This window comes from Pseudovirgaria hyperparasitica, assembly GCF_010093815.1.
Source record: "Pseudovirgaria hyperparasitica strain CBS 121739 unplaced genomic scaffold EJ05scaffold_5, whole genome shotgun sequence".
NCBI classification, from domain to species: Eukaryota; Fungi; Ascomycota; class Dothideomycetes; order Acrospermales; family Acrospermaceae; genus Pseudovirgaria; species Pseudovirgaria hyperparasitica.
Window position 1 is genome coordinate 989827 of NW_022985553.1, and position 20989 is coordinate 1010815.

The 20989-nt window shown below is 49.9% G+C and overlaps 6 protein-coding genes across 6 annotated transcripts; 5 read left to right on the forward strand and 1 right to left on the reverse strand.

Moving 5' to 3' along the window:
• Nucleotides 1–515: 515 nt before the first annotated feature.
• Nucleotides 516–2531, forward strand: EJ05DRAFT_437165 (aldolase; the record flags this gene model as incomplete). Its single annotated transcript, XM_033741776.1, has 1 exon — nucleotides 516–2531. One exon carries the CDS (start codon nucleotides 516–518, stop codon nucleotides 2529–2531), a length of 2016 nt encoding a protein of 671 aa, XP_033602229.1.
• Nucleotides 2532–4380: 1849 nt separating this feature from the next.
• On the forward strand, nucleotides 4381–7405 carry EJ05DRAFT_309185 (uncharacterized protein). The gene is made up of 7 exons (XM_033740675.1): nucleotides 4381–4624; nucleotides 4681–4747; nucleotides 4810–5056; nucleotides 5111–5275; nucleotides 5322–5500; nucleotides 5548–6598; nucleotides 6648–7405. The coding sequence occupies exons 1-7, from the start codon at nucleotides 4523–4525 to the stop codon at nucleotides 7306–7308; spliced, it is 2472 nt and encodes an 823-aa protein (XP_033602230.1). The 5' UTR covers nucleotides 4381–4522; the 3' UTR covers nucleotides 7309–7405.
• Nucleotides 7406–8443: 1038 nt separating this feature from the next.
• EJ05DRAFT_484689 (uncharacterized protein) lies at nucleotides 8444–8912 on the reverse strand (the record flags this gene model as incomplete). The annotated part of the gene is made up of 2 exons (XM_033745364.1): nucleotides 8444–8739; nucleotides 8837–8912. The coding sequence occupies 2 exons, from the start codon at nucleotides 8910–8912 to the stop codon at nucleotides 8444–8446; spliced, it is 372 nt and encodes a 123-aa protein (XP_033602231.1).
• A 506-nt stretch (nucleotides 8913–9418) lies between these two features.
• Nucleotides 9419–10481, forward strand: EJ05DRAFT_498982 (uncharacterized protein; the record flags this gene model as incomplete). Its single annotated transcript, XM_033746761.1, has 2 exons — nucleotides 9419–10089; nucleotides 10142–10481. 2 exons carry the CDS (start codon nucleotides 9419–9421, stop codon nucleotides 10479–10481), a joined length of 1011 nt encoding a protein of 336 aa, XP_033602232.1.
• A 179-nt stretch (nucleotides 10482–10660) lies between these two features.
• On the forward strand, nucleotides 10661–13817 carry EJ05DRAFT_309181 (PNK3P-domain-containing protein). Its single transcript, XM_033740674.1, has 9 exons — nucleotides 10661–11161; nucleotides 11214–11383; nucleotides 11491–11603; nucleotides 11671–12131; nucleotides 12196–12335; nucleotides 12478–12538; nucleotides 12667–12854; nucleotides 13232–13348; nucleotides 13679–13817. Exons 1-9 carry the CDS (start codon nucleotides 10840–10842, stop codon nucleotides 13730–13732), a joined length of 1626 nt encoding a protein of 541 aa, XP_033602233.1. The 5' UTR covers nucleotides 10661–10839; the 3' UTR covers nucleotides 13733–13817.
• Nucleotides 13818–18032: 4215 nt separating this feature from the next.
• On the forward strand, nucleotides 18033–19374 carry EJ05DRAFT_484692 (uncharacterized protein; the record flags this gene model as incomplete). The annotated part of the gene is made up of 7 exons (XM_033745365.1): nucleotides 18033–18071; nucleotides 18134–18184; nucleotides 18230–18290; nucleotides 18578–18662; nucleotides 18719–18910; nucleotides 19017–19086; nucleotides 19156–19374. The coding sequence occupies 7 exons, from the start codon at nucleotides 18033–18035 to the stop codon at nucleotides 19372–19374; spliced, it is 717 nt and encodes a 238-aa protein (XP_033602234.1).
• Between the last annotated feature and the right edge of the window lie 1615 nt (nucleotides 19375–20989).

Genomic DNA, 20989 nt, shown 5'->3' on the forward strand with positions numbered 1-20989 from the left:
ATCCACACTTTCCACCGCCTACGCACGTTGGAGCCAACCAGTGACAAGCTTTGCCATCTACACCGGCAATAATGCTTCCTATACACTTGTCACTACATACATCCACCATCTCGCGAGCCTCCTCGTCAAATGTCGATTGCAGCCTATACGGAACTATTCTGCTTGCCAGTTGGCCTTGCAATAACTGACAACTGGCTCTGCCATCACATCTCGCACTGATCCTATAGCCGTCCTATCCTACTATATCACGTCCTAGCCGACCCGCCTGATACTATCATTTCCCTGCCTGTCAGCATCATATACTTCCTCCTTTCATAGCTCCTATACCGGTACACGAAACACTTACAGCTACGGGGGAATTGGGCACCTGGAACAACAGAGATGCGAGTCATCTGCCACCAGATCTTCTCGCACAGTACCTTTCGCGCACCTTGAATACAAGTCTACCTTCCTTCTTAGGCAGCTCGACCCTTTGACGACGCGTTCAGCAAATGGTTACTCGGCTTAGCTCTTCTATGGCGACCAAGCTCCTGGTGGAGACAGTGTCACCAACTCCATTCTCGAAATCCATGGCCGTTGTAGACGTGCAAGAGATACCGACTCTTCAAAAGCCGTCGTTACTGGTTGTCTTCGGTAAAGAGTCGGAAGCCCTTGTGGGAGTAATAGCAGACGTCCTAGGCCAGAAGGCGGAAATTTCTGGGTCAGTGTCAGAAGTCAAAGCAGGATTGAAAGATACCATTCACGGCATTTCAAGAAAGAGCTTTCTCGCTGAAGCTGCAGAATGGGATAGTTCCAGATTACTGCTCAATACGCACTGCGTGGATGGAGAAGGAGAGACGTTGGATGAGGCTTTTAGCTCTCAATGTGACTATGAGTACCTGTACACGAAAACGACTTTCTACAGGCGGGATCTGGCCCGCTTCCTATCCTTTATTCTCGGTCAAATCAATCCACATGACAGTCTTGCGAAGAAACTTCGAACAACCCTACTGTCTACAACATTTCCGGACATTCACGCGGCGCTACCGAACCTCGATATCCTCTCGGTTGGTGCAGATGCAGTGGAGCTGAGAGTTGACTTGCTAAAAGAACCGCTTCCTGATGGCAGCTACAGTCCGATACCGAGCCTCAAATATGTCGGCGAGCAATTGATGACCTTGCGTCAGCGGACAGAGCTACCCATAATCTACACAACACGATGCACAAACGAGAACGGGAGATTTCCTATGGACGACCCGGTTCTCTTCTACACATATCTGCGGAAGGCGATTCAATGGGGATGCGAATACATCGATGTTGAGCTGTGGCTTCCTGAAGACATCAGACGCAAATTATCAGAGACCAAGGGCAGCAGTCGCATAATTTCTGCTTTTCACGACTTCTCTGGAAAATTCAAATGGACCACCACTGAAGCCGAAGATCTATTCAGGAAAGGAGCAGTATATGGCGATGTGGTAAAGATGATTGCATTGGTCACGAGTACTCAAGAGAACTATGAACTCGAGTATTTTAGGTCCCTCATTGAGTCAAAATACTCTCATCCTCCGTTGTCTGGTCTCAACATGGGACCTCAGGGTCAACTGTCTCGAGCTTTGAACAAAGTGTTCACTCCTATCACACATCCCCTGCTTCCAATGATCGCTGCACCTGGTCAACTCAGTGCAGCCGAGATAAACGTCGCGCGGTTTAATATGGGACAGTTCGCAAAGAAGGATATATACGGTATTGGCTCGTACCGTTCTATGACTCAAGCAATGTTCTTCGAAAAGTGCTTCAATGAGCTCAGCTTACCTCATCAGTTCATATTCCTGGAGAAGAGTCCTAAGGGACCCATAGACGCGATTCTCAAACGGCCCAACTTTGGTGGGGCCTACATCAATCCGCCAGTTGCCATATCATCCCCTTCTTTGCCTACCATGTCAGATGCTGCTTTTGCGATTGGACAGGTAGATACAGTGCTTGTTCATCAAAACGGCGAAATCTCACACGAGGGCGACAATGCACGTTGGAAAGGGATACGCTCCACTTTGACGCGTGACTTTGTGCCAACGGCGTACAGCCAACGAGCAGCGCTCATATTGGCGAGCGCGGAGTCAGATGCTGCACCTGCCATCTTTGCTTTGAAGAGCCTTGGCATCGGACCCATTTTCACTATTGGGTTTAAGATGCACGGAACACTGAAAGGGGATGTGGAACAAGTTCGATCGGTTGAAGACATGAAACGTCTTGACCAACCATTCGTCATCATATCCGCACTTCCGGCTGAGAAATCCATGTCTGTGGCTCCGCTGCTGAAACACTACAGTGGGGACGGAACTGGGCTTGGCAAATCCGCCGGCAAAGTGTTCGTGGATCTCTCCACAGGACCAAGAAAAAACGATCCCTTGACAGTGGCAGCATCTACCGGATGGACCGTGTACAGCATTGCGGATGTGAGTGCTTGGACAACAGTGGAGACTTTGCGGCTCCTAGTGGGACAGAACGTTCCTTATGACTTTGTACGACTTGCATCTGGTCAAGGCTTGTTTTGACACAGCATGAAGCACTACAGGTGAGGCGTTGGGCGGCATTGAGGTTTACAGTTTGCACATCCAGGCCTGGCTGGGTTTCAACGTATCGGGCATACATTTTGATACCACCAACACGACCTTACAAATCTCATTCTATGCTCAAGTGCGTGCGGCCTCGTTTATGTCAGCTCATCATCAAAGAATGAAACTTCCAGAATGCAGAGACAGTAAAGTGGCATCAAGAAGAGCGGAAGATGCCGATATACGCCATGGACTGGAGTCAGTCTAAACCTTCAGGGTCGTCTATAATATTAAAGGTTCGCCAACTCATAAGCGCTAAGGGAGTAGCGATCCTCTCTGCGGTGACGCCTATACCACTGCATTCGTGTCGGTACTAGGTTAGAGAGCCCTGATGCTAGCTCTGTGACAAGATGGGCAAAGCGTCGGCCTCGTATATTATTGAAATGTCTCGGATAAGATACACGAGTTGTCAGGAAACTCGCACAAGCCCATACGGCTCGCAGCTGCCGAACCCCTAATTGATAGCTGATCTTTCGTGGTCATGCTTATGACAGAGCAGTCTGGAGGTGTGAGCAGCGAGATGATCTTCCAGATCCAAAGCAGCCTCATCGCCGAAATGATGCAACCTGCTACGGAAAGATGGAAGGAGAGACCAATAAGATCGACTTATAGTGTATAAATACGACGGGCCTCGTAAATGCACCCCAGATTTCGAGTCATTCGGATCTATATACCAGCTCGTCTGCTAGATCGAGTTCGGAGAGACATACGATGGTATGGCTCCGGATTGGTGGACATTTAGCATACAGGGATGCTAAATAGAAGCGAGGGCGCCTTACTCACCGTCGCAAGTAGCCACGCCCACGCCTTAGATGGAGCGACGCAGCCGCGCGTTGGCAGTACATGGCCTGCCTGTATGGTGCAGGTCGGTCATGATAAAGAGAAGGAAAAAAAGCATGCATTATGCCTTGAAATTGCAATGATGATAGCTGTTGATTGGATTGGGAGATATAAGATATTACAAGATCAAGTGAAAGGAGTATTCTATATCCTAAGCGAGGAAGATAATAGATGATAGGTTGGTTGTAAAGGTTATCCACAATCCCACAATACACGAACCACAATCCACAATCCACAATCCAACCCACCCACGCCCCGTCGCCGTCGCCATCCTCCGCGCGGGGCGAGGCCTCGTGCGGTGTGGAGCACTAATTGACATTAAGTTGATGGATGGCCGATCGACCTGTATACTAATACGTATTAACTAATATCTGATATGACCTTAGAACCTCAAGCAGATGCTTCGGCGGCAGTTAACCCTTCTTTGCCTCATCCTCACCTCTATCTCCGTCCTCGTCCCAACCATTGCAGGTAATATGCATCAGCACCAGCACCAGCAGCACCACAACCCTGGCCTCGATCTGAGAGCATCCCTGGGCGGCGGCTGACCGGACGACTGGAGCGACAGTTCCTGGGAGCGTCACGCGCGTACCCAGACGTCCAATTGCTGCGTTGGGGCGGACATGCTCTTGTTACAACACAACATGCGGCACCAAGAAGCCTTCCACCGGATCGTTCACCATACAACATAGAACGACACCAAGCAGGGAGTCCCCGCGCCTGCATCAATCATCAATCATCAATGATCAATGGCGATGCGATGCTGCACGGGCATTCTTTGCCTACTTTACAGTAGTTCTACGGTAAAGGGAGGGAGTTGGCACCCTCTCCCGCCGTTCTGTAAGCCTTAGGGGGGGGCCCATGTCGCCGCCGCCCATGCCACACACTCCACTCCTCCGCACCTTAATTTGCTCCATCATCTCACTGGGCTGAGGTGCATGTCGTCTGTTGCTTTTATCACTCTAGTTGTCTTTGTCTTTTCCTGCTCAGACCAAACTGCCTCTACTAAGGCCGTGGCGCTGAACTTGACTCGACACTCTGCAATGCCCTGATATCACTCGTGGCTCCACGAGCTCTCTCCGTGGTACAATATGTCAACGCGCCCTCAGGTCGGTATCGACAGGCTGCCTGCCCGGCGTCAGACCAACGAGCCTAGAGAATCTATGAATTGCAAGAGCTGCAGGAAGAGAAAGGTCTCTCAGATCTGACAGAGCAGCTTGCTTTGTACACTTTACTGACATTTAGCTAGATCAAATGCAATCGTATTCGGCCGACCTGTGAAGCATGTCAAGTATTCGCCTGTCCTTGTGTATATGGTTCGCATGCCTTTGAATCTGTTCTCTTGGCAGTGAGACCAATTTTGGCTGACGACTGTTAGATGCCGTGCCAAAAAAGAGAGGTCCAAAGACAGACGTGCTGGAAGCGCTGTTGAAGAGAGTCGATGGCTTGGAAAAGCAATTGCACAATGAAAAGAAGGCGAACTCACCCGACCAGAAAGATGGCTCTCCACAGGACGTTGGTGACAGCAATAGCTCCAATGGTTCCATGGTCCATCAAGCTCATATCGACATACCTCCACCTATGATGAGCAACACTTCGCAGCTGTTATCGCCATCTGAAGCGAAGTGAGACAGCCTTCACTCGTAATGGGGCGTTTGTTCCTGCTGACCGTGACACAGTCAGCCAACGCCTAGCTTTGTGCCTGATATGCTCCTTGACACCTATTTTTCGAGGATGCATGGTAGGCCATACTATATCATTGACGAAACGACCACTAGACAGCGACTACAGTCAAACACAATACCATCATTCTTAGCGTACGCAATATACGCCGTATCAGCAAGGTTAGTCGTGTTTACTCACACACTTTCTCTGGCCTGACAATCCCAGATATGCATCACACGTTGGTGGCTATAACAATGCAGTTCGGATTGGCCATGAGTATGCTCGTCGTGCTCGTATGGAGATTGATATCGATGAACCGTCGATTGAGAATCTGCAGACTTTACTTCTCCTGGCACAAGCAAGTCATCAGAGCGGCAAAGGCAAGAAGACTTATATGCTTCTCTGTGAGTTGAATGTAATCTTGGAATTGACCTGAACTAATCATTGCCAGCCTCCGCTATATCGATGGCCTTTGCTTTGGACTTGCATCGGGAGTTACCCCTAGGGCTCAAGATCTCTCAGGCTGAAAGGGAGGGACGCAGACGGCTTTTCTGGGCTTGTTATCTAATGGACCGGTTCTCTGTGTGTGGTTCGAAGCGACCATCTTTGATTTCGGACGAGACTCTCAATCTTAGACTGCCATCATGGCAACTGCATCCAGGGGCAATACCGCTGGAAGGCGAGCATTTTCCAAACGGATCGAATATCCAATATATGGCCGGGTCCGGGAAAGGCTCTCAAGGGAGTTCCAGCATGCTTATAGGGATCGTGCGTATTCTGGGCATCACGAATCGCTACTTGGCTGCAGGTGGTGTCAAAGGAGACTCTCATTTTCCGTGGCATCAGCTTTCGAACCTATCAAAGATTCGACAAGAGCTTGACATCTGGGCCTCCGAGACACAGGACACCTTTGCGTCGTTAGAAGCACTATTCGGCCAGCCGGACAGTGCTATGTTGGTACTCAGCAAGCTGATATATCATCTAATACACTGCCTTATATACAGACCATTCCTTCCTGTCGACCTGGCTGAACTATCTGGAACGTCTCAGCATCAGTCTTGGCAAATAGAGGCAACGAACCTCTGCTTTCTACATGCCAATGCTATCGCTGAGCTTGTCGAGATAGGGCGTGCCTCATCGATACTAGATTGGCCAGCATTTGTAGCATACTGTATTTGTACTGCTGGCACAATCCATGTTCATGGAGCGCATTATCGAGGACGCGAGGGTGAAGTCTTCTCTGCAAGCTCAGAATTCCTCTCCCGCGAAATGCACCAACTCTCGGAACTACGTTTCGTCTGGGCAGGAGCACAACACCAGCGAGACACTCTCCAGACAATATATGGATGCCACTCTGAGCTGGTCAAATCGCTCGCTAGCAATCCACTACGCTTCGCGCCCGTCTTTCAACTAGAAGACTTCTTCGACCGGTACCCAGGACAAGCATTCGATGGCTCGCACATCACATTCATGGATGTGACTGTTGATGGGTTTCCCGAAGGGTAGGCTACTCAGAGATTGCATGGATATCATGAAACTAATCCCGCGCAGATTCATGCCATATTCGCTTGACCAACAACAGCAACAGCAACACAACCCATACTTCAACCAACGCACATCATTCTCCAACATGAACGGCACTCTTCCATCCTCATCAAGCTACCAACAATCCTACTCCACACAACAACAGCAACAGCAACAACCACACCACCAACAAACCACCCAAGAACCCCGAAAAAAGCGCCGCGCCACAAACCCATCCAGCACAGCCCCCAAACACGACCTCCTCTCCGCACCCCAGCCCGAGTCCAGCACAACCCCCTCCTCCCTCCTCACCTTCGCCAACCTCCCAAACCCACACCTCGTCGTTCCCTCCGACTTCCCAACCGGCCTCACCCCGCCCCCGTTCTCCCCGTCCTTCCACTTCACCCCTAGGCCCGCCCACGCCGTCCTCCACGACCCATCCGCCGCCCCAGACTCTTCCTCCTCCTCCTTCGACGCCTCCATCTTTGCCATGGACCACAGCATCACGGGCTACGAGCAGCAGCCTACCCCTGGGGCGGCGAGCGCGAGCGGATCCACGCATACGGATTCCGAAAAGGATCCGTTTCTCAGCTTGCTCGAGCAGCTGGCTGAGAATGATGTCAATAGGGGTGGCCCGAGCGAGCTGGATTTCTTCATCAATGCAGCGGCGCGCGGGGCGGAAGAGTAATCCGTCAGGGGCGTGGGCATGTGAGCAAGCAAGCAAGCAAGCAAGCAAGCAATAATGGAAAGATAGTTCATTCTTCGCCAAGGGGTGGAAGGCAGTAACGAACACACAAAAAAAGCATAGCGATGGCGCTTCGGGAGACCAGGATTCGGGCGTGGGTTCTTCGAGGATAATTTATTTGGGTTGTTGTTACGCCATGGGAGAGCGACGCGAGATAGCCACGCGGGCGTCCCGTTCACAATCTTCACGGATAATTGTACCATGGATGGATGCGATGAGATGGCTGACTGTGCGTTCCACGGTGTGTGGAGAGAGGAGAGTCGTGTGTCCGCTTAAGACTGACTGCGAGAAATGTATGTGTATGTATGATATCTGTATGCATGGCGTGCATGAATTGGAGCGGCCTGATGGCGCGTGTCTTACGCCCAGGCATAATCATCAGTCTTAGACGATGTTGCAACACCTGCTTAATACTGAAACTGGACGGTCTGAAATTACCTTTCACGTCTAATCAGATATCAGACGGATGTGTAGACAGGAGGTAGAAGAGTATTTCGGATGGGATTCTATTTGCTCGATAGCAAGCTCTTCCCATGATGCTGTCCAAGATAGGTTGTGTTTGCTCGAGAAGCGACCATAAAAAGGGCATTTTGCAAATTCGGTAAATACACATCACAGGCATTCTGAAAACCGGTCAACGACACAACCGGCACAGACAATTTAACTTCATCGCTTCAGATATATTCATACAAGCGTCGTAATATTGGCAATACTTTTTTTCACTTTTCGGTCATACATCCATCGACTGTGAGGGTGCGCAAGGAGAGGTAACAAATAGTCTTAGCAGGGTATCTATCCAACGCAAAAATCTTCCTCCGACGTGCGGCGGGTGGTGGTGCCTGCAGCTATTCTTGGCCAGTCCTCACTGCCGTGCACACTCTCTGTGGGGATCCGGCAGCAATCCGTCACAATACTCCGGTCTATACTGGGCACCTGCTGGCTGGCCTCAACCTCAACCTCAACACTTTTCTCATATCACTCCGTAATTCCATTCCCATGGCTCATTGGCCTCTAAATTTTCGTGTAGTAGATGTTCGACAGCTTGTTGTGTCGGGCATATTGTTGTGCATAGGGTAGCTTAGAACAAGCTTGCGCCGCCGCTCTCAATGGCATCGATCTCGGCCTGCGACCAGGCCAGACGCTTGAAGCGCGCGGGCAGGTCGTTGCGGTCAAAGTACTGGCCCTCGCTGGGCGTGACGGAGCCGAGTGACGAGCCGGACCTGCTACCGATGTATCCCCCGTAGGAGATGCTGGAGGACTGTTGCTGGCCGCCGAGAGGACCGTGTTGCTGGGCTTTCTGGCGGTACTCGGCGAAGGACGAGGGCAGAGAGGGTGATGGACTGGCTGGGTGGACGTGGGGAGAGTGGTCGAGTTCTGCGAGCGAAAACATGTTAGCCCTTGTGTATGTGTGTGCGATTGCTATCCAAATGCCGACTATCTTGAGGTGGGCATGTGGAATGATGCGACGTACTTGCGGGGATATTGCGCTTCCCTAGGAAGCGGATCATGGGCTGGCGGTGCTGGAGAAGGGCGCGTGTGGCGTGCATGTTGACGACTGGAGAGCTGGAGAGGAGGTGTTATGGGATAGAGGAAAAGGTTACAGGGAAGAAGATGAGGATGTAGAGATAAGGAAGAGGTGGAGCAGTAGAGACAATTGATCATATAAAGTCGGGTAGGACCGGAATCGGCGGTGATGTGCAGGTACGCTACAACTGCAGCGTTGAGGTCCAAGCTTCCCCGAGACACTGATAAGTAGTGAGCTGGGGGGGTGTTGGGAGCCGACGGCGAGTTTTGATATCACGCTAATTTATGAGTTGAAGGGGAGTATTCTCTATTCGTGAGGATCAATTGCGTGCTTTGCTCGTCTGGGACTGTCAATATGATTGATAATCACATTCAAATAGCGTGCGGAGAGAGTGTGTGGAGTAGATCTAGCTGTTGATTCAAAATTGGGGGGGTGGGTGGTAGTGGTGTTGTAGTAAACCTCTAACTTGTAAGGTAGAAGCTTGGTGGTTTAGTCGGCATAAGCACGCCAACATTCAACTGTCAATCCATGCATGTGGGATTCACGCCGAAACACTCTACGATTCTCTCTCAACACCAATCATCGATCACCACACTGTTGGCCCTTCTCTTATCGCGTGCTCGATTACCTCACCTGAGCTACACACGCAAACTGCCCCGCCTCGTGGTCTGCAGTGCTGCCGCGCGTATCAACCTCAACCATAGCCAAAACACCACTGCTGTTCTTTTGCACATCTCCGACTTGATCTTCGGATTTCCGGGTTGGTCGCCAATGCACGAGCTCCTCCTCTTCGGCCAAGTCCCTCGATCCCGACATGATGAGATGCTCAAAGTCCTCGCAGGCGTTGCTGCGATGCAGCCGCAGCGTGTCATCGAACGTCACGTAGTCTACAGGCCGAATCGCGATCCACAAGCTCCTGGCAGGACGGGCCAAGTAGGAGGTTCTCAAGCTGTCGCGACCGACAAGCGCAGTACCCAGGCGCAAGCAGTCAAAGACCTCTACTTTACAAAGCTTGTGCAAGACTTGACAGAAGATGACTTTGAGAAGGAGGGCAAGGCGCTGGCTCCTGGAGGTACATGGGCTATGCAGTTCTATGATGTCCCTGATGCTGCGAAACGACCAGTGATTTACAGGACTGCCAATACAACGCCCATATTGCAAGGAGATGCACACAACTACATGAAAGACTTTCAGTACAAGTAAGCGTCTTGGACTCGTACTAGCTAGTACCTGGCGGCTAACGTTCGGTAGCTATGTCGGTGAGCACATCCTCGAAGGACATCGTTACGTCCACAAGAACGTCGTCATACTATTGCATAGATTGCTCACCTATCATGAACTACCACCCTCCCAATCACCAGTAGCGACATTGCCCTCGTACGAATCCCTCAAACCTGTAGACCCAAGTGGAGCCTATATCATGCAAACTTCAGTTCGCCTTGTAGACAATGCGGGTCCAGACAATCTTGGACGGGGCCAAGAAGAACTCGTGAAATTCCAAGGCACCATGAAGGGTATCGTGGAATTGCAAGTCGTGGATCGCTTGGCATTGGACACAAGAGTGAAATACAACGCAGCCCAAGCAGCTTGAAATGTGTAAGCGTCCGAGCTCTGGCATGCAATAGAAACTGCAAGCAGAAGATAGGCACTACATTACGCTGTGTCTATTGAGACGATGCTTGATCGCAGTCCGTCGTACAGTGCGACGAGCCGCACAGAAACATCAATGAACGCTTTAAGGGACCGTATGGTTCAGTGTCAAGGAAACGAGACATGCTCGCATCACGTAGGGTAACTTGCTGAGCCTAATAGTAGAACAAAACTCTCAAACAAAAGTCGAGTTGGGTCAAGTGCAGCGCTTGCCCGATACTAAGTGGTTCCACGATGATTCCATTGTGGGTCTTGTAAGGTGAGAGCATCGTTGAGACTTTGCCTTATTCTGGTCATCAATGTACATCATTAAAGATAGCCTTGATTGTTCCTATGAGCAGATATATAGTCCACAAGAGACTCACTTAATAGATGCTTGGCTTCGTCACCCACTTGAATGTAATGTTAAGGTTACACGTGACTTCGCGTCAAATGCCAAACGCGACTCCCGATCTTCGTCACGTCCTCCCATCTTACTGGCAGATCTTAACTTTGACTTCTTTCGCTATGCGCAATACAATATGAGTCCTTCGCGGAGTTTGAAGAGAACCGATACCGAAGATGGCTCCGTGTCGCCTCCACCCACGAAGCGGAAGCAGCCTGTTGCCAGTGGCACGACTCGTATGTAGGCTATGATACGTCTGTATCTGGTGCAGTTGCTGAAGGACTTCAGAAAAGGCCGTCAAGTCGTTCTTCACGCCAGCATCGCAGAAACAGCCTGAGCAGATGACGTGGAAAGTGTGGAATGATACTCTGCTTGCTGGAGAGTTCGCGCCATCCGCCTCGCAGGAGCAGGCAAGAACTGAAGATTCGAGATCAAGAAAGATTGCAGCTTTTGACTTTGTACGTGTCTCGGTAGTTTACCACTGCCCTCAGGAACTTGCTGGCTTCCACTCTGAGCAGCGGCGCCGTTAGATCTGGAAGACGATAGCTAACATGAGTTCGCGAAGGACTCAACACTTATTGTTCCATCGTCAGGCAACAAATTCTCTAAAGGGGCGACCGATTGGAAATGGTGGGCCCCTACTGTACCAACAGTATTGAAAGAGCTCCATGATCAAGGGTTGGTCAAGGCCCCAGAGCGCAAGGGTTACTTTTCTCAGACGTGAAACTAATCAAGTGCATTCTAGCTATCTTGTAGCCGTCGTCAGTAACCAAGCAGGGATAACAATGAATGCGAAGTCGCCCAAGTTAGAGATGAAGCGACTCAACGACTTCAAACAGAAGGTCGCAGCAGTCTTTTCGCATCTAGATATGCCTATATGCATCTATGCAGCTACCGAGAAAGACCAGTTTCGCAAGCCGCGAACTGGAATGTGGACGAGGCTATTACAAGACCACAACCTTGAGAAGCCAGATGCAGTCGATCTTGAGGGATCAATATTTGTGGGAGACGCCGCCGGTAGAGGATCAGAGAAGGGAAACAAAGACCATTCGTGTTCCGATCGAGACTTCGCCGCCAATGTAGGCATAAAATTCTACAGCCCTGAGGAGTATTTTTCCAAAGAGGACGCCCGACCATTTGTTCGGAACTTCGATCCAGCCAATTATTTGGCCATGTCGATACAAACAGGGTCCTCAATAGACAACCGCAAGTCCCCCATCGTGTCTACGTGCTTTGCTGCTGTGTTCGGATGGACTTACATTCATGGCAGCATCTTCGATATTTGTTAAAAGTAACCCCCTGGATATTGTCTTGTTCAGTGGGAGTCCTGCCGCCGGGAAGAGCACCTACTACTGGCGACATCTTAAACCCCTGGGGTATGAGCGTGTAAATCAAGACATCTTAAAGACGGTAAGTTACGAATAAATTAACTCTTTCCCCGTGGGACGTTTAGTCCCCTAGTAAAACCCTAGTGTTTGAAATTGAGCGAGTGGTGACGGGTCATATGTTGTGGTACGTCTATAAATGGGTAGAGTAGCTAATTGCAGCGCAGAGAGACAGATGCCTGAAAGTCGCTGATGATCTATTGAGAGAGAACAAGTCTGTTGCCGTCGGTATGTCACTTTATTAAAAACACCTAGATTTTGTGTCTTATACATTCTCCTTATGTTTGACATTGCACTTTACTCCGCTTCTGCACATCACCACATTCAGATCGCGTGCTGATATAGCTTGAGCTCAGACAACACGAATGCGGATCCGGAAGTACGCGCCTATTGGGTAGAACTTGCGAGGAAGCACAAAGTCCCAATACGTTGCGTACTTTTCACGGCTGATCCACGCCTTTGCGAACACAACGATGTCGTGCGATCATTAGGCGAAATCAGCTACCCAGAGTGTGCGCCAGAAGCCCGTGATGAACTGTCAAGTGTAAGTGCTCTATTCCCGCTCTCGCCTATTTCATGCAGCTTTATCGTCAACTTGATCTGGCTTGCAATGGTCTGTTTCGGATATTCTTGCTTTGCATTGTCATTCGCTCAAGCTTTATACTTGGCTTGAGCGGACGAGCGCCGACGTCAACGCCATGTATCGGATAGCAGTTGCCTAGGGGTTGTCTCATACGTGCTTCATTCATCAGGGTCTGCAGACGTGACGGACAAGACTACACAGCCTCGTTATTCTCACCCGGAGGCTGACGGGAGACACTTCTCTCATAGACCGTCGTTCGTGTATGCAGAACTATTGACACCTGGAGGCTTGCTTCATTATTCCCTCAAATAACACTTTGCTGACAAGCTACCTCCTAGATGAACCCCGAAAAGCGAACGTCACTCCCGAAGTCCGCCTTCTACAGCTTCACGAAGCGCTACCGCGAACCAACGCTCAAGGAAGGCTTCCAGGACATAACGAAAGTGGATTTCAATGTACGTAAATGCCCAAGGATTGCTCACTACCCGTCTATCACCTTTCGCTACCCTGCCCCCTTTCCCACGGTCGTTGTCTTGCAGAGCAGAGTTTCAGCCATCTGCAGAACCCTTGTATGGTCTTCTTCCCCACGTTGTATCGCACCCTACAACGCGTGTATCTTCCCCGTCTATACAAACATCCCTCCCCTCACCCCCATGACTCAGTTCTCTTCCGCGCTCCGATTCCTACTCTGAAACAGCAAAGCACGACAAATATCCCATCTAAATGACGTCACACAAAGTATACACAGAGCGGAGCAATCAGCTAACAGAAACCTCCTGTGGCAGTTCGAAGGCACCCCTTCCCAGCGCGCGGTGTGGAGCAAATACTGGGTATCCTAGCAAATCGAGGTTCTTATATGCGGCGAATGGTGGTTACACGGGAAGGGAGAGGCTCGGACGAAGCAGCCCGTCCAACGGGATTCTCTCTGGAATTGGAATTCTCGAGCCGCGTTTGATAGGGACGATCATGTATGCGTTTGCGTAAGATGTTTGCGCTTTGTGTGGTGTCCTATTGTTTCACCATCATCATGCCCTCCACCATCCCGTGAACTGAAAATAGATAGCACATGGATATAGATATGAATATGGATATGGAATAATCATATATCTGGTACGGTTCAAGTTGAGTAGATATGGTACGCAAGTTACGCAGGACAAGAGAAGGATAATGGAAACGACTGCGCACAGCTTGTACGCCGGCTGTCACACGTTCTCTCGTAACACACACACACATACACACACACACACCTCATGGTCGGCAAGATATGACGTTAACGTTAATTAAAGGAAGCGCAGCTTTCGGACGTTTTCCGCATCGTCATCGTATTTCGGTTTTACTTTTCTTTTTCTTTTGGTCGTCCCTTTTCGTCGCAGATAGACAGGCGTGTGTGCGTGTATGTGTGCGTGATGTTTACCAGGATCCATCTGTACCTAATTACATCCGGATAGGGTAGGTATAATATGGGTATGGGTATTATCTCCTCCAGATCGGCCCACTTACTTACTTACTTGTCTCAGCTTATTTGTCTAACTTAATTACTCAACGAGTCAAAAGGAGTAATTACCATGCCTTTCTTTCTTCTTACTCTATTAATCTGCCATGTTCCCCACTTTATCTTACTTTAGCTTGCCTTGCCTTATGCACGCATCGTCGGAAAAACTCTGGTCTGGATGTATGTATGTTTGTATGTTTGTTTTGTATGTTTTGTATGTGCATACATAACATAGCCCCGCCAAAAATGCTCACCTACTCAGTCAGAAACCCACTCACTAATTAATTATCCCACGAACCCACAAGCCCAAAACCAGTCACCGCGATCGGGCAGCAGAAATAACGTCATGACTAGCCTATAGTTTGGTCGGTACCCAGGGGGCACGCATTCCCTGTCTGTCTGCCTGCCTGCCTATCTAAACTTCCCTCCCGCCCTCCATCTAGCCGCGGAGTTACCGCCTTACTACCGTTGCCCAAGGGGGTTGAGTGGGTGGCTAGGCTAGGGATTGGTTGCTGTAGATGGTTTATAAGTGATGTGATTACTCTCGTCTGGGAAATGGATGGATAGGCTGATGGCTAGATTCATGAATGGGTAGGTAGGCACGAGATGCTTGCTTCTCTTCGACAACACCAAGAGTGACGATAGTAGGAGCGAGCAGCAGTAGTAGTACAGAGGGGGAATGCTATGACGGGGTAGTACCTAATGGTATGAATGGTATGGCAAACTCAAGTCAACCCACGCTGCGCCCCGCACGTCACCTTACCAAGTAGTTTTTTTCTGAACTGTGCCACTTTTGCCACTGTGCTACTAGCAAACGATGGAAAGGTTTGTTGGTTAGTACGTTACATGAGAGCAAGAGAAGGAAAACAAAATAAAACATTTTATGAGCGCGATCTATACCACCCACCACCACTGGCTCCGCATCGACTGCGTGCCTGCAACGTGCCGGTTTCGAACAAAAAAAGGGATGTGAAATGTGGGAACCACACAGAGTGCTATGTATGCATGATACTTAGGTTGGGTTTCTCGTTCCGATTTTCTTTTCTGAGGAGAGCGGTTAGCGGTGTTGGGGTTGGGGAGTGGAGGAGGTTTAGTCAAGAGGTTGGTTTATTATATGCGATATCCTTGTGGTTGAGGTGCGCGTAGTCCGTAGATGTGGTGACGTGACGTGATACCCGCCCGACATCTCAAACACCGGAGACAAATTTACTGTCATACTACTCATCTTTGCTCGAAAGGTTCCCATTTTACGAGTAGCGGAGAAGACGTTCATGTGCTTATCATGATATGAGCAGCATCAAATGCGCTTTTTGCAAGTCGAGCGAGTGTGGGCTCCCGTTCGACCACGACTCGGGGACTCCATCCATAGAGCACGGCGGACAAACATTGATGGTTTGGGCTCCACACACAGTCCACAGTAAGCTGCCGTTGAACGCTATAATGGCAGACTGTAAAGATTGCTTGTATCATCCGTTTCCTTTGCGCTGCCGTGAGAGCTGAAAGGATAAAGGTGACCATACACGGCTAGCTAGTATCGCATCGAATCGAATCCGTGCCGTTGACGGGCTGTCGATCACGATGTTTCATAAGGCGGGACGGCCGGACGATCGACTGGTTGTCATCATCACTCTTTCCATCTTTCTCTCTCTCTCTGTGTCTTCTACTGACAACAAGCCTTGTTCTCTACAACACCGTTTTCACTTCGTGTCATCATCCATGTCGTCCAAGTAGATGCAAAGCGCGCCGTCAACGTCGTCACGCGTGCATCCGTTCGTGCGCTAGCCAGGAACAAGAGCGGCGAGGTTGTTATGGTAAATACTACAGCGTTACCGTTGTTCATGGTATCTTCCGTGGCAGCCGTGCGGAGTTAACTGAGGGTTACTCAAGCGTCCAGCTGTATTATGTATACTATACGAGGCGGCTATTATACGGAATATCTAAGCCGTCTTACTAAGTAATATAGAATAAGCTTAAAGCACGTGTATATCCGTAGCCTATAAGGTTCAAATCAGTCAAAAACACGTGTAATTAGTGTTGTTTTGAAGCTTGTGAGGTCAAAATCAGTCAAAATCAGTCAAAAGCACGTGTAATCAGTGTTGTTTTGAAGCCTGCAAGGTCAAAATCAGTCAAAATCAGTCAAAAACACGTGTATATATGTTATTTTAAAGCCTATAAGGTCAAAATTAGTTAAAATTATATATATACTATAGAGAGAGAGGAGGAGGAAGAGAGAGAGAGAGAAAGAGAAAGAGAGAAGAATAAGAGGCGGATAGAAGGGTACCGGAGATTACTTCGGCTAAACTAATGACTACATGATTACTCAGTAAAGCTTTGTTTCGAACGTTTAGAACACTAAAATACGCTGGACGCTTGAGGAACCCTCAGTTAACTGGCTGTCATGCTGAATTTCCTGCGGCCAAGCGGACGCTGACGGCGGGCGGGGTTATGCAAGCGGATTGGCTGTAGGGGGTGCCGCGTCACATTTTCCCGCCTACATTTCCTGTCATCTCTGTGGTGGGAATTAGTTTGAGCCAAAGGCATAGTAAGAAGAAGTTAAAGCATCGTGACGTGTTATGACGATAGACGTGAAGGTAATGTGAATTGATGGCGCAGATGTTGACTGCTTTTTTTTTCTTCTTTTGGAAGGGCGGATAAGGCAGTGCGTGACACCCAATCGATTGTAACCCCTTTCGACAACACCACAAAAACGAATCAATCAGAACAGAACAAAACACAGCCTGATGTTTGGACTCCTCTGTTTGTTTTTCGTGTTTGGAGCCGAAAGGTTGGGCCTGTGCGCTGTTTGCAACGTGGGCGCAACGTGTTGGCAGAGAGCGATATGTGGATCTGTTGAAATATCTCCAAACTCTGGCTTCTTATTGGCGGGCGCAATTACTATATTTGACAAACAGTGGCTTATTTTCAGGCTTCACAACTTTTGTCCAGCTGCCGCTTTTGTTATGGTCCTAGTCGTCGCTTGTAGGAATATTGTCATACAGCTCCAAGGCATGGGCAGAAGTGCGAGAGGTTAAGGCCTCCCCGGCCTATACAGGAATGCGGGTTAATTGCAAGTAAGCTCTCGGACAGTCCGATAATCTACGTCCCGTCTCGCGCCGTGCGTATGGCATTTCGTATGGCATTTGCTTTACCCCGAAGCCACACTTTGAGATGCTGACCGCCGCCTCTAATTAGTGGCGAATGATTCTGCTTGAAAATGTTCCGCATCCACTGCGACGACGACGTGCGAGGTCCAGCAGAAGATACATCCTACTTTCGCTCTTTACGCGAATGTGACATGAACATAATGGTTTCGGCGCCAGCGTCGATGTCTGAAGCGTGACAGACAGGAACGAAGGTGTTGCGGCACAGTCAACGTGGAGCCTGTGACCGTACAATGATCCATCCACCTGGGCAACGCCATCGTCAATTTCCAACCCAGACTCTACTTCCGGCGATAAATTAAAGAGAAACACAATTCAGTCTAGAGTATCTCATTAGTCCTTGGTAGCTGGAGTCAATGATCCGTAGGTGCAGTGGATTTGCTGCATGGAAAGGAACCGTGATGAGTCTTGCAGGATGCACATTCATTGGATGCCACGCCGAACGTTGAGATGCAAATGGTTACGTCTGCTATTTGAGTGGTCAAGATGTCTTGCTGTCATTCGTTAAGCCATACCCGTCCAACGGTCAGTCGTCGCGGGTCAACACTCCAGGACCATATTAGGAAATCTGCTGTATGCTTCAGCAGGTGACGAAGCTTGCTGGTGCGAGCATTCGATGTGAATGCTCAGCAGGTATGGTACGCACTCTTTACCTCTTGTCGTCACTAAATTGTATCACATAGGTCGACGATTCAGACCGACAGTTAGGCCTCACGATCATCGGTCGCTCTCCCGACGGGGTCTGTCAGCCTGTCACACACACACTCTTTGAGTGATCGTCGCCACTGGAGAAGCATTGAAGCGGGATTTGTTGTTGATCCAGAGTCGAGCGCAAAGCTGTGTGGTTCCATGTCCCACTCCACTTCTTGAAGGCGCATCCGCGAATGTTCTAGAGAGAAAAACTGGGTGAACTGGGCCTCGGGAGAGGGTATGTAATCGATACGACTGGCCCGTCGGCCCCACCAGCTGCTCTCAACGTCGAATCACGAATAATGGACCCGTTACCAACGCCGATGCTGAGCTAATCACAGGGATGCAATCAGGACCGATCGTGAGAGTTGATGCGGTTGGGGCTATCGTGTGCAGATACAGACACGTCCCTGGGTCACCAACAAGGTACCATAACCTGGCTCTCACCGTCTTACTTCTGCATTCGACTTCTGCTGCTGCAGTTATGGAGAGAATCGGGGACAGAAGTGGTTGGACGCCATGCAAGACGGCGCCCGGGCCGGACGACGGGTTCCTGCGCACGCCGCTCAACATTGGACGAAGATGGTGTGCGATTGCCTGGACTCTGGGAGCGAAGGCAGCGGGACGGTCTCTTGTGGCGGCCGAAAATCAGCTGGAAACCAGGATCATGCAAGGTACGAAGTCGTGTTGAATCGAAAGGAACTCGCTCCACTGACGTTTTGCTGCCGCTGTCTGCTTTATGTTTGTCTTACTCATAAGTCATACTTTCCCCTGCCGAAGAAGCAATTTCTTCTTCTACTTCTGCTGGAAATGGTGTGGACAGTTACGGACACAAACTGCACAGCAGTCTGTAGGTGTTACTTTTTTTCGCCCTGTTCCGCAACCCCGTTTGTAGGATCTGTTGGTGTACTAGGGCTAGGCGATCCCAGCCCCGAGAACCCAGCTCTCGGGACCTCAGCAGCCCGGAAGCTCCACTACGAATATTCGTGATATCGAGCGAGACAATAGTCGGAAAAAAAGGACACGAGAGCACGATAATTGTAATACTGGACGAGACTCCAGAGTAGCTGTGGAGGAACTAGTTGAAAAGCTCGAGCCGGTGATTGCCTTGAATAATCAGCGACATATGATAAAGTAAAGCTTGCCTAGTCGTAGGCTCGGTCATCAAGAAAATCTTGCCAGCTGGAGTTCCACATAGCGTAAATGTATGATTGGTCTGGTAGAAACGGGCCTTTCCCAGATGTGGAGACGGAACACACTCAATTGGTATGAAAAAGCAGTGTTTTTGATTGGGGAAGCTCGCCTCCATTTCCAGGACGGGATAGTCGCTGTGAAGAGTTTTCTCTGTGGTAGATATTAAGTTGGATCATCAGATGCTGAACAGACGTCAAGTGTCGGTATATGCGGCGGGGAACACGGGAGATTGGGCATGCTCATTGCTCTTCGTGATGGAAATGCCGTAATTCGGTCCACTGTATCACCAGGATGATGTTATAAAGCGTGTTCCGGGTCTATGGGTCTCGATTCCTGAAGAGCCTTGTCATGCAACAACGTAGGGGTGAGTGTGTACTATGTACCTTTGTATCTAGGCATATCGGGAAAGAGGTCGTCTCAGGCCGGAAGAGCTTGCTGCTGTGATGCGCAGTACACTTGGTGCCACTAATGGCATCCGAATTCATGCATATACGCAGACTCTATTAGAGCATACATAAGGTGTACACAGTCAGGTATGGCGAGCAGCGGATGCAGTGCAGAGCGGGCCGTTGGTTGGAGAGTCCACCCACCCACACCGAAAGATGAAATTAGAGGCTGGAGCGTGTATGATAGTAGCACGCACTATCGTGTAGCTTCGCCCATGCATGGTGTTTCGTCGTGTGCAGTTTTTGGGTAGTCGACTGTCGGTGTATTATGGCATGTGAGGCCCCCCTCTCGGCGGCAGCCAGAAAGGGAAGGCTCTGAAGAGTGAAGAGGGTTGTTTTCCAGGCATTCTTGCTTTTTACACATGCGCTTGCTCGTCCAGTCGTTGGGTTTGTTGACTGGGACATGTAGAAAGTTGATTGTTGACTGGTGACTCGCGCATGGGCAGATCGCAGACCCCATTCGAGCCGTGATTTACTGTGTACTGCTCTGGCAACCTAACGCTTCCGACGAGGGGACAAGGACAAGGACAAGCACAAGGGCATGGGCAAGGTTAAGGGCAAACTACTAGAGGGTAAAGAAACTTCTGATTCAAGACTATACCTGACGCGGCTAATACTCTGGACTGTCGGGCGGGTATCAAGGTTCCCCAAAGCCCTCGGAGCCCCCTCCCTCCCCGGCCACGGCAGCAGGCCACAGGAACTAATAACGTTAAAACAGAAAACAGCTGTTAGCGACAGCCCGAAGGAAGGGGAGGAAGGGCAGGGCAGGACAGCAGAGACCAGCCGCTTGTGAGGATTCGGCTGGCGTCTCTTCCCCCATCAGCAACGAGACGGTAACATGCGAACAAGCTTGGGATTCGAAAAGGAACAAGAACAAGAAAACAGCCCTGGCCTTGGCTCCGAGACCTCGTCCTTGTATGCAAACTTCTTTCTATTCTCTGCCCGTCCACTTCTCGCTACTTCTCTTCTTTTCTCTTTTTTCTTCCTCCGCGTCCTATTCCTCTCACTCCTCACTCCTCTCCTCTCACTTCGTTCAATTCGACATTCGCTTCGAACCCTAGCATCGGCCACTCATACCACCGCGCGCTCGTCCAGCACCGAAGACTCATTGCA

Bases quoted from the DNA above. Each gene is read 5' to 3' on its own strand.
- EJ05DRAFT_309185 (XM_033740675.1), top strand. From the start codon at position 4,523: ATGTCAACGCGCCCTCAGGTCGGTATCGACAGGCTGCCTGCCCGGCGT. The intron at 4,748-4,809 runs GTTCGCATGCCT...GACGACTGTTAG, and splicing joins CGCCTGTCCTTGTGTATATG to ATGCCGTGCCAAAAAAGAGA. The intron at 5,501-5,547 runs GTGAGTTGAATG...AATCATTGCCAG, and splicing joins GAAGACTTATATGCTTCTCT to CCTCCGCTATATCGATGGCC.
- EJ05DRAFT_309181 (XM_033740674.1), top strand. From the start codon at position 10,840: ATGTACATCATTAAAGATAGCCTTGATTGTTCCTATGAGCAGATATAT. The intron at 12,132-12,195 runs GCAAGTCCCCCA...CATTCATGGCAG, and splicing joins AGGGTCCTCAATAGACAACC to CATCTTCGATATTTGTTAAA. The intron at 13,349-13,678 runs GTACGTAAATGC...CTCCTGTGGCAG, and splicing joins TAACGAAAGTGGATTTCAAT to TTCGAAGGCACCCCTTCCCA.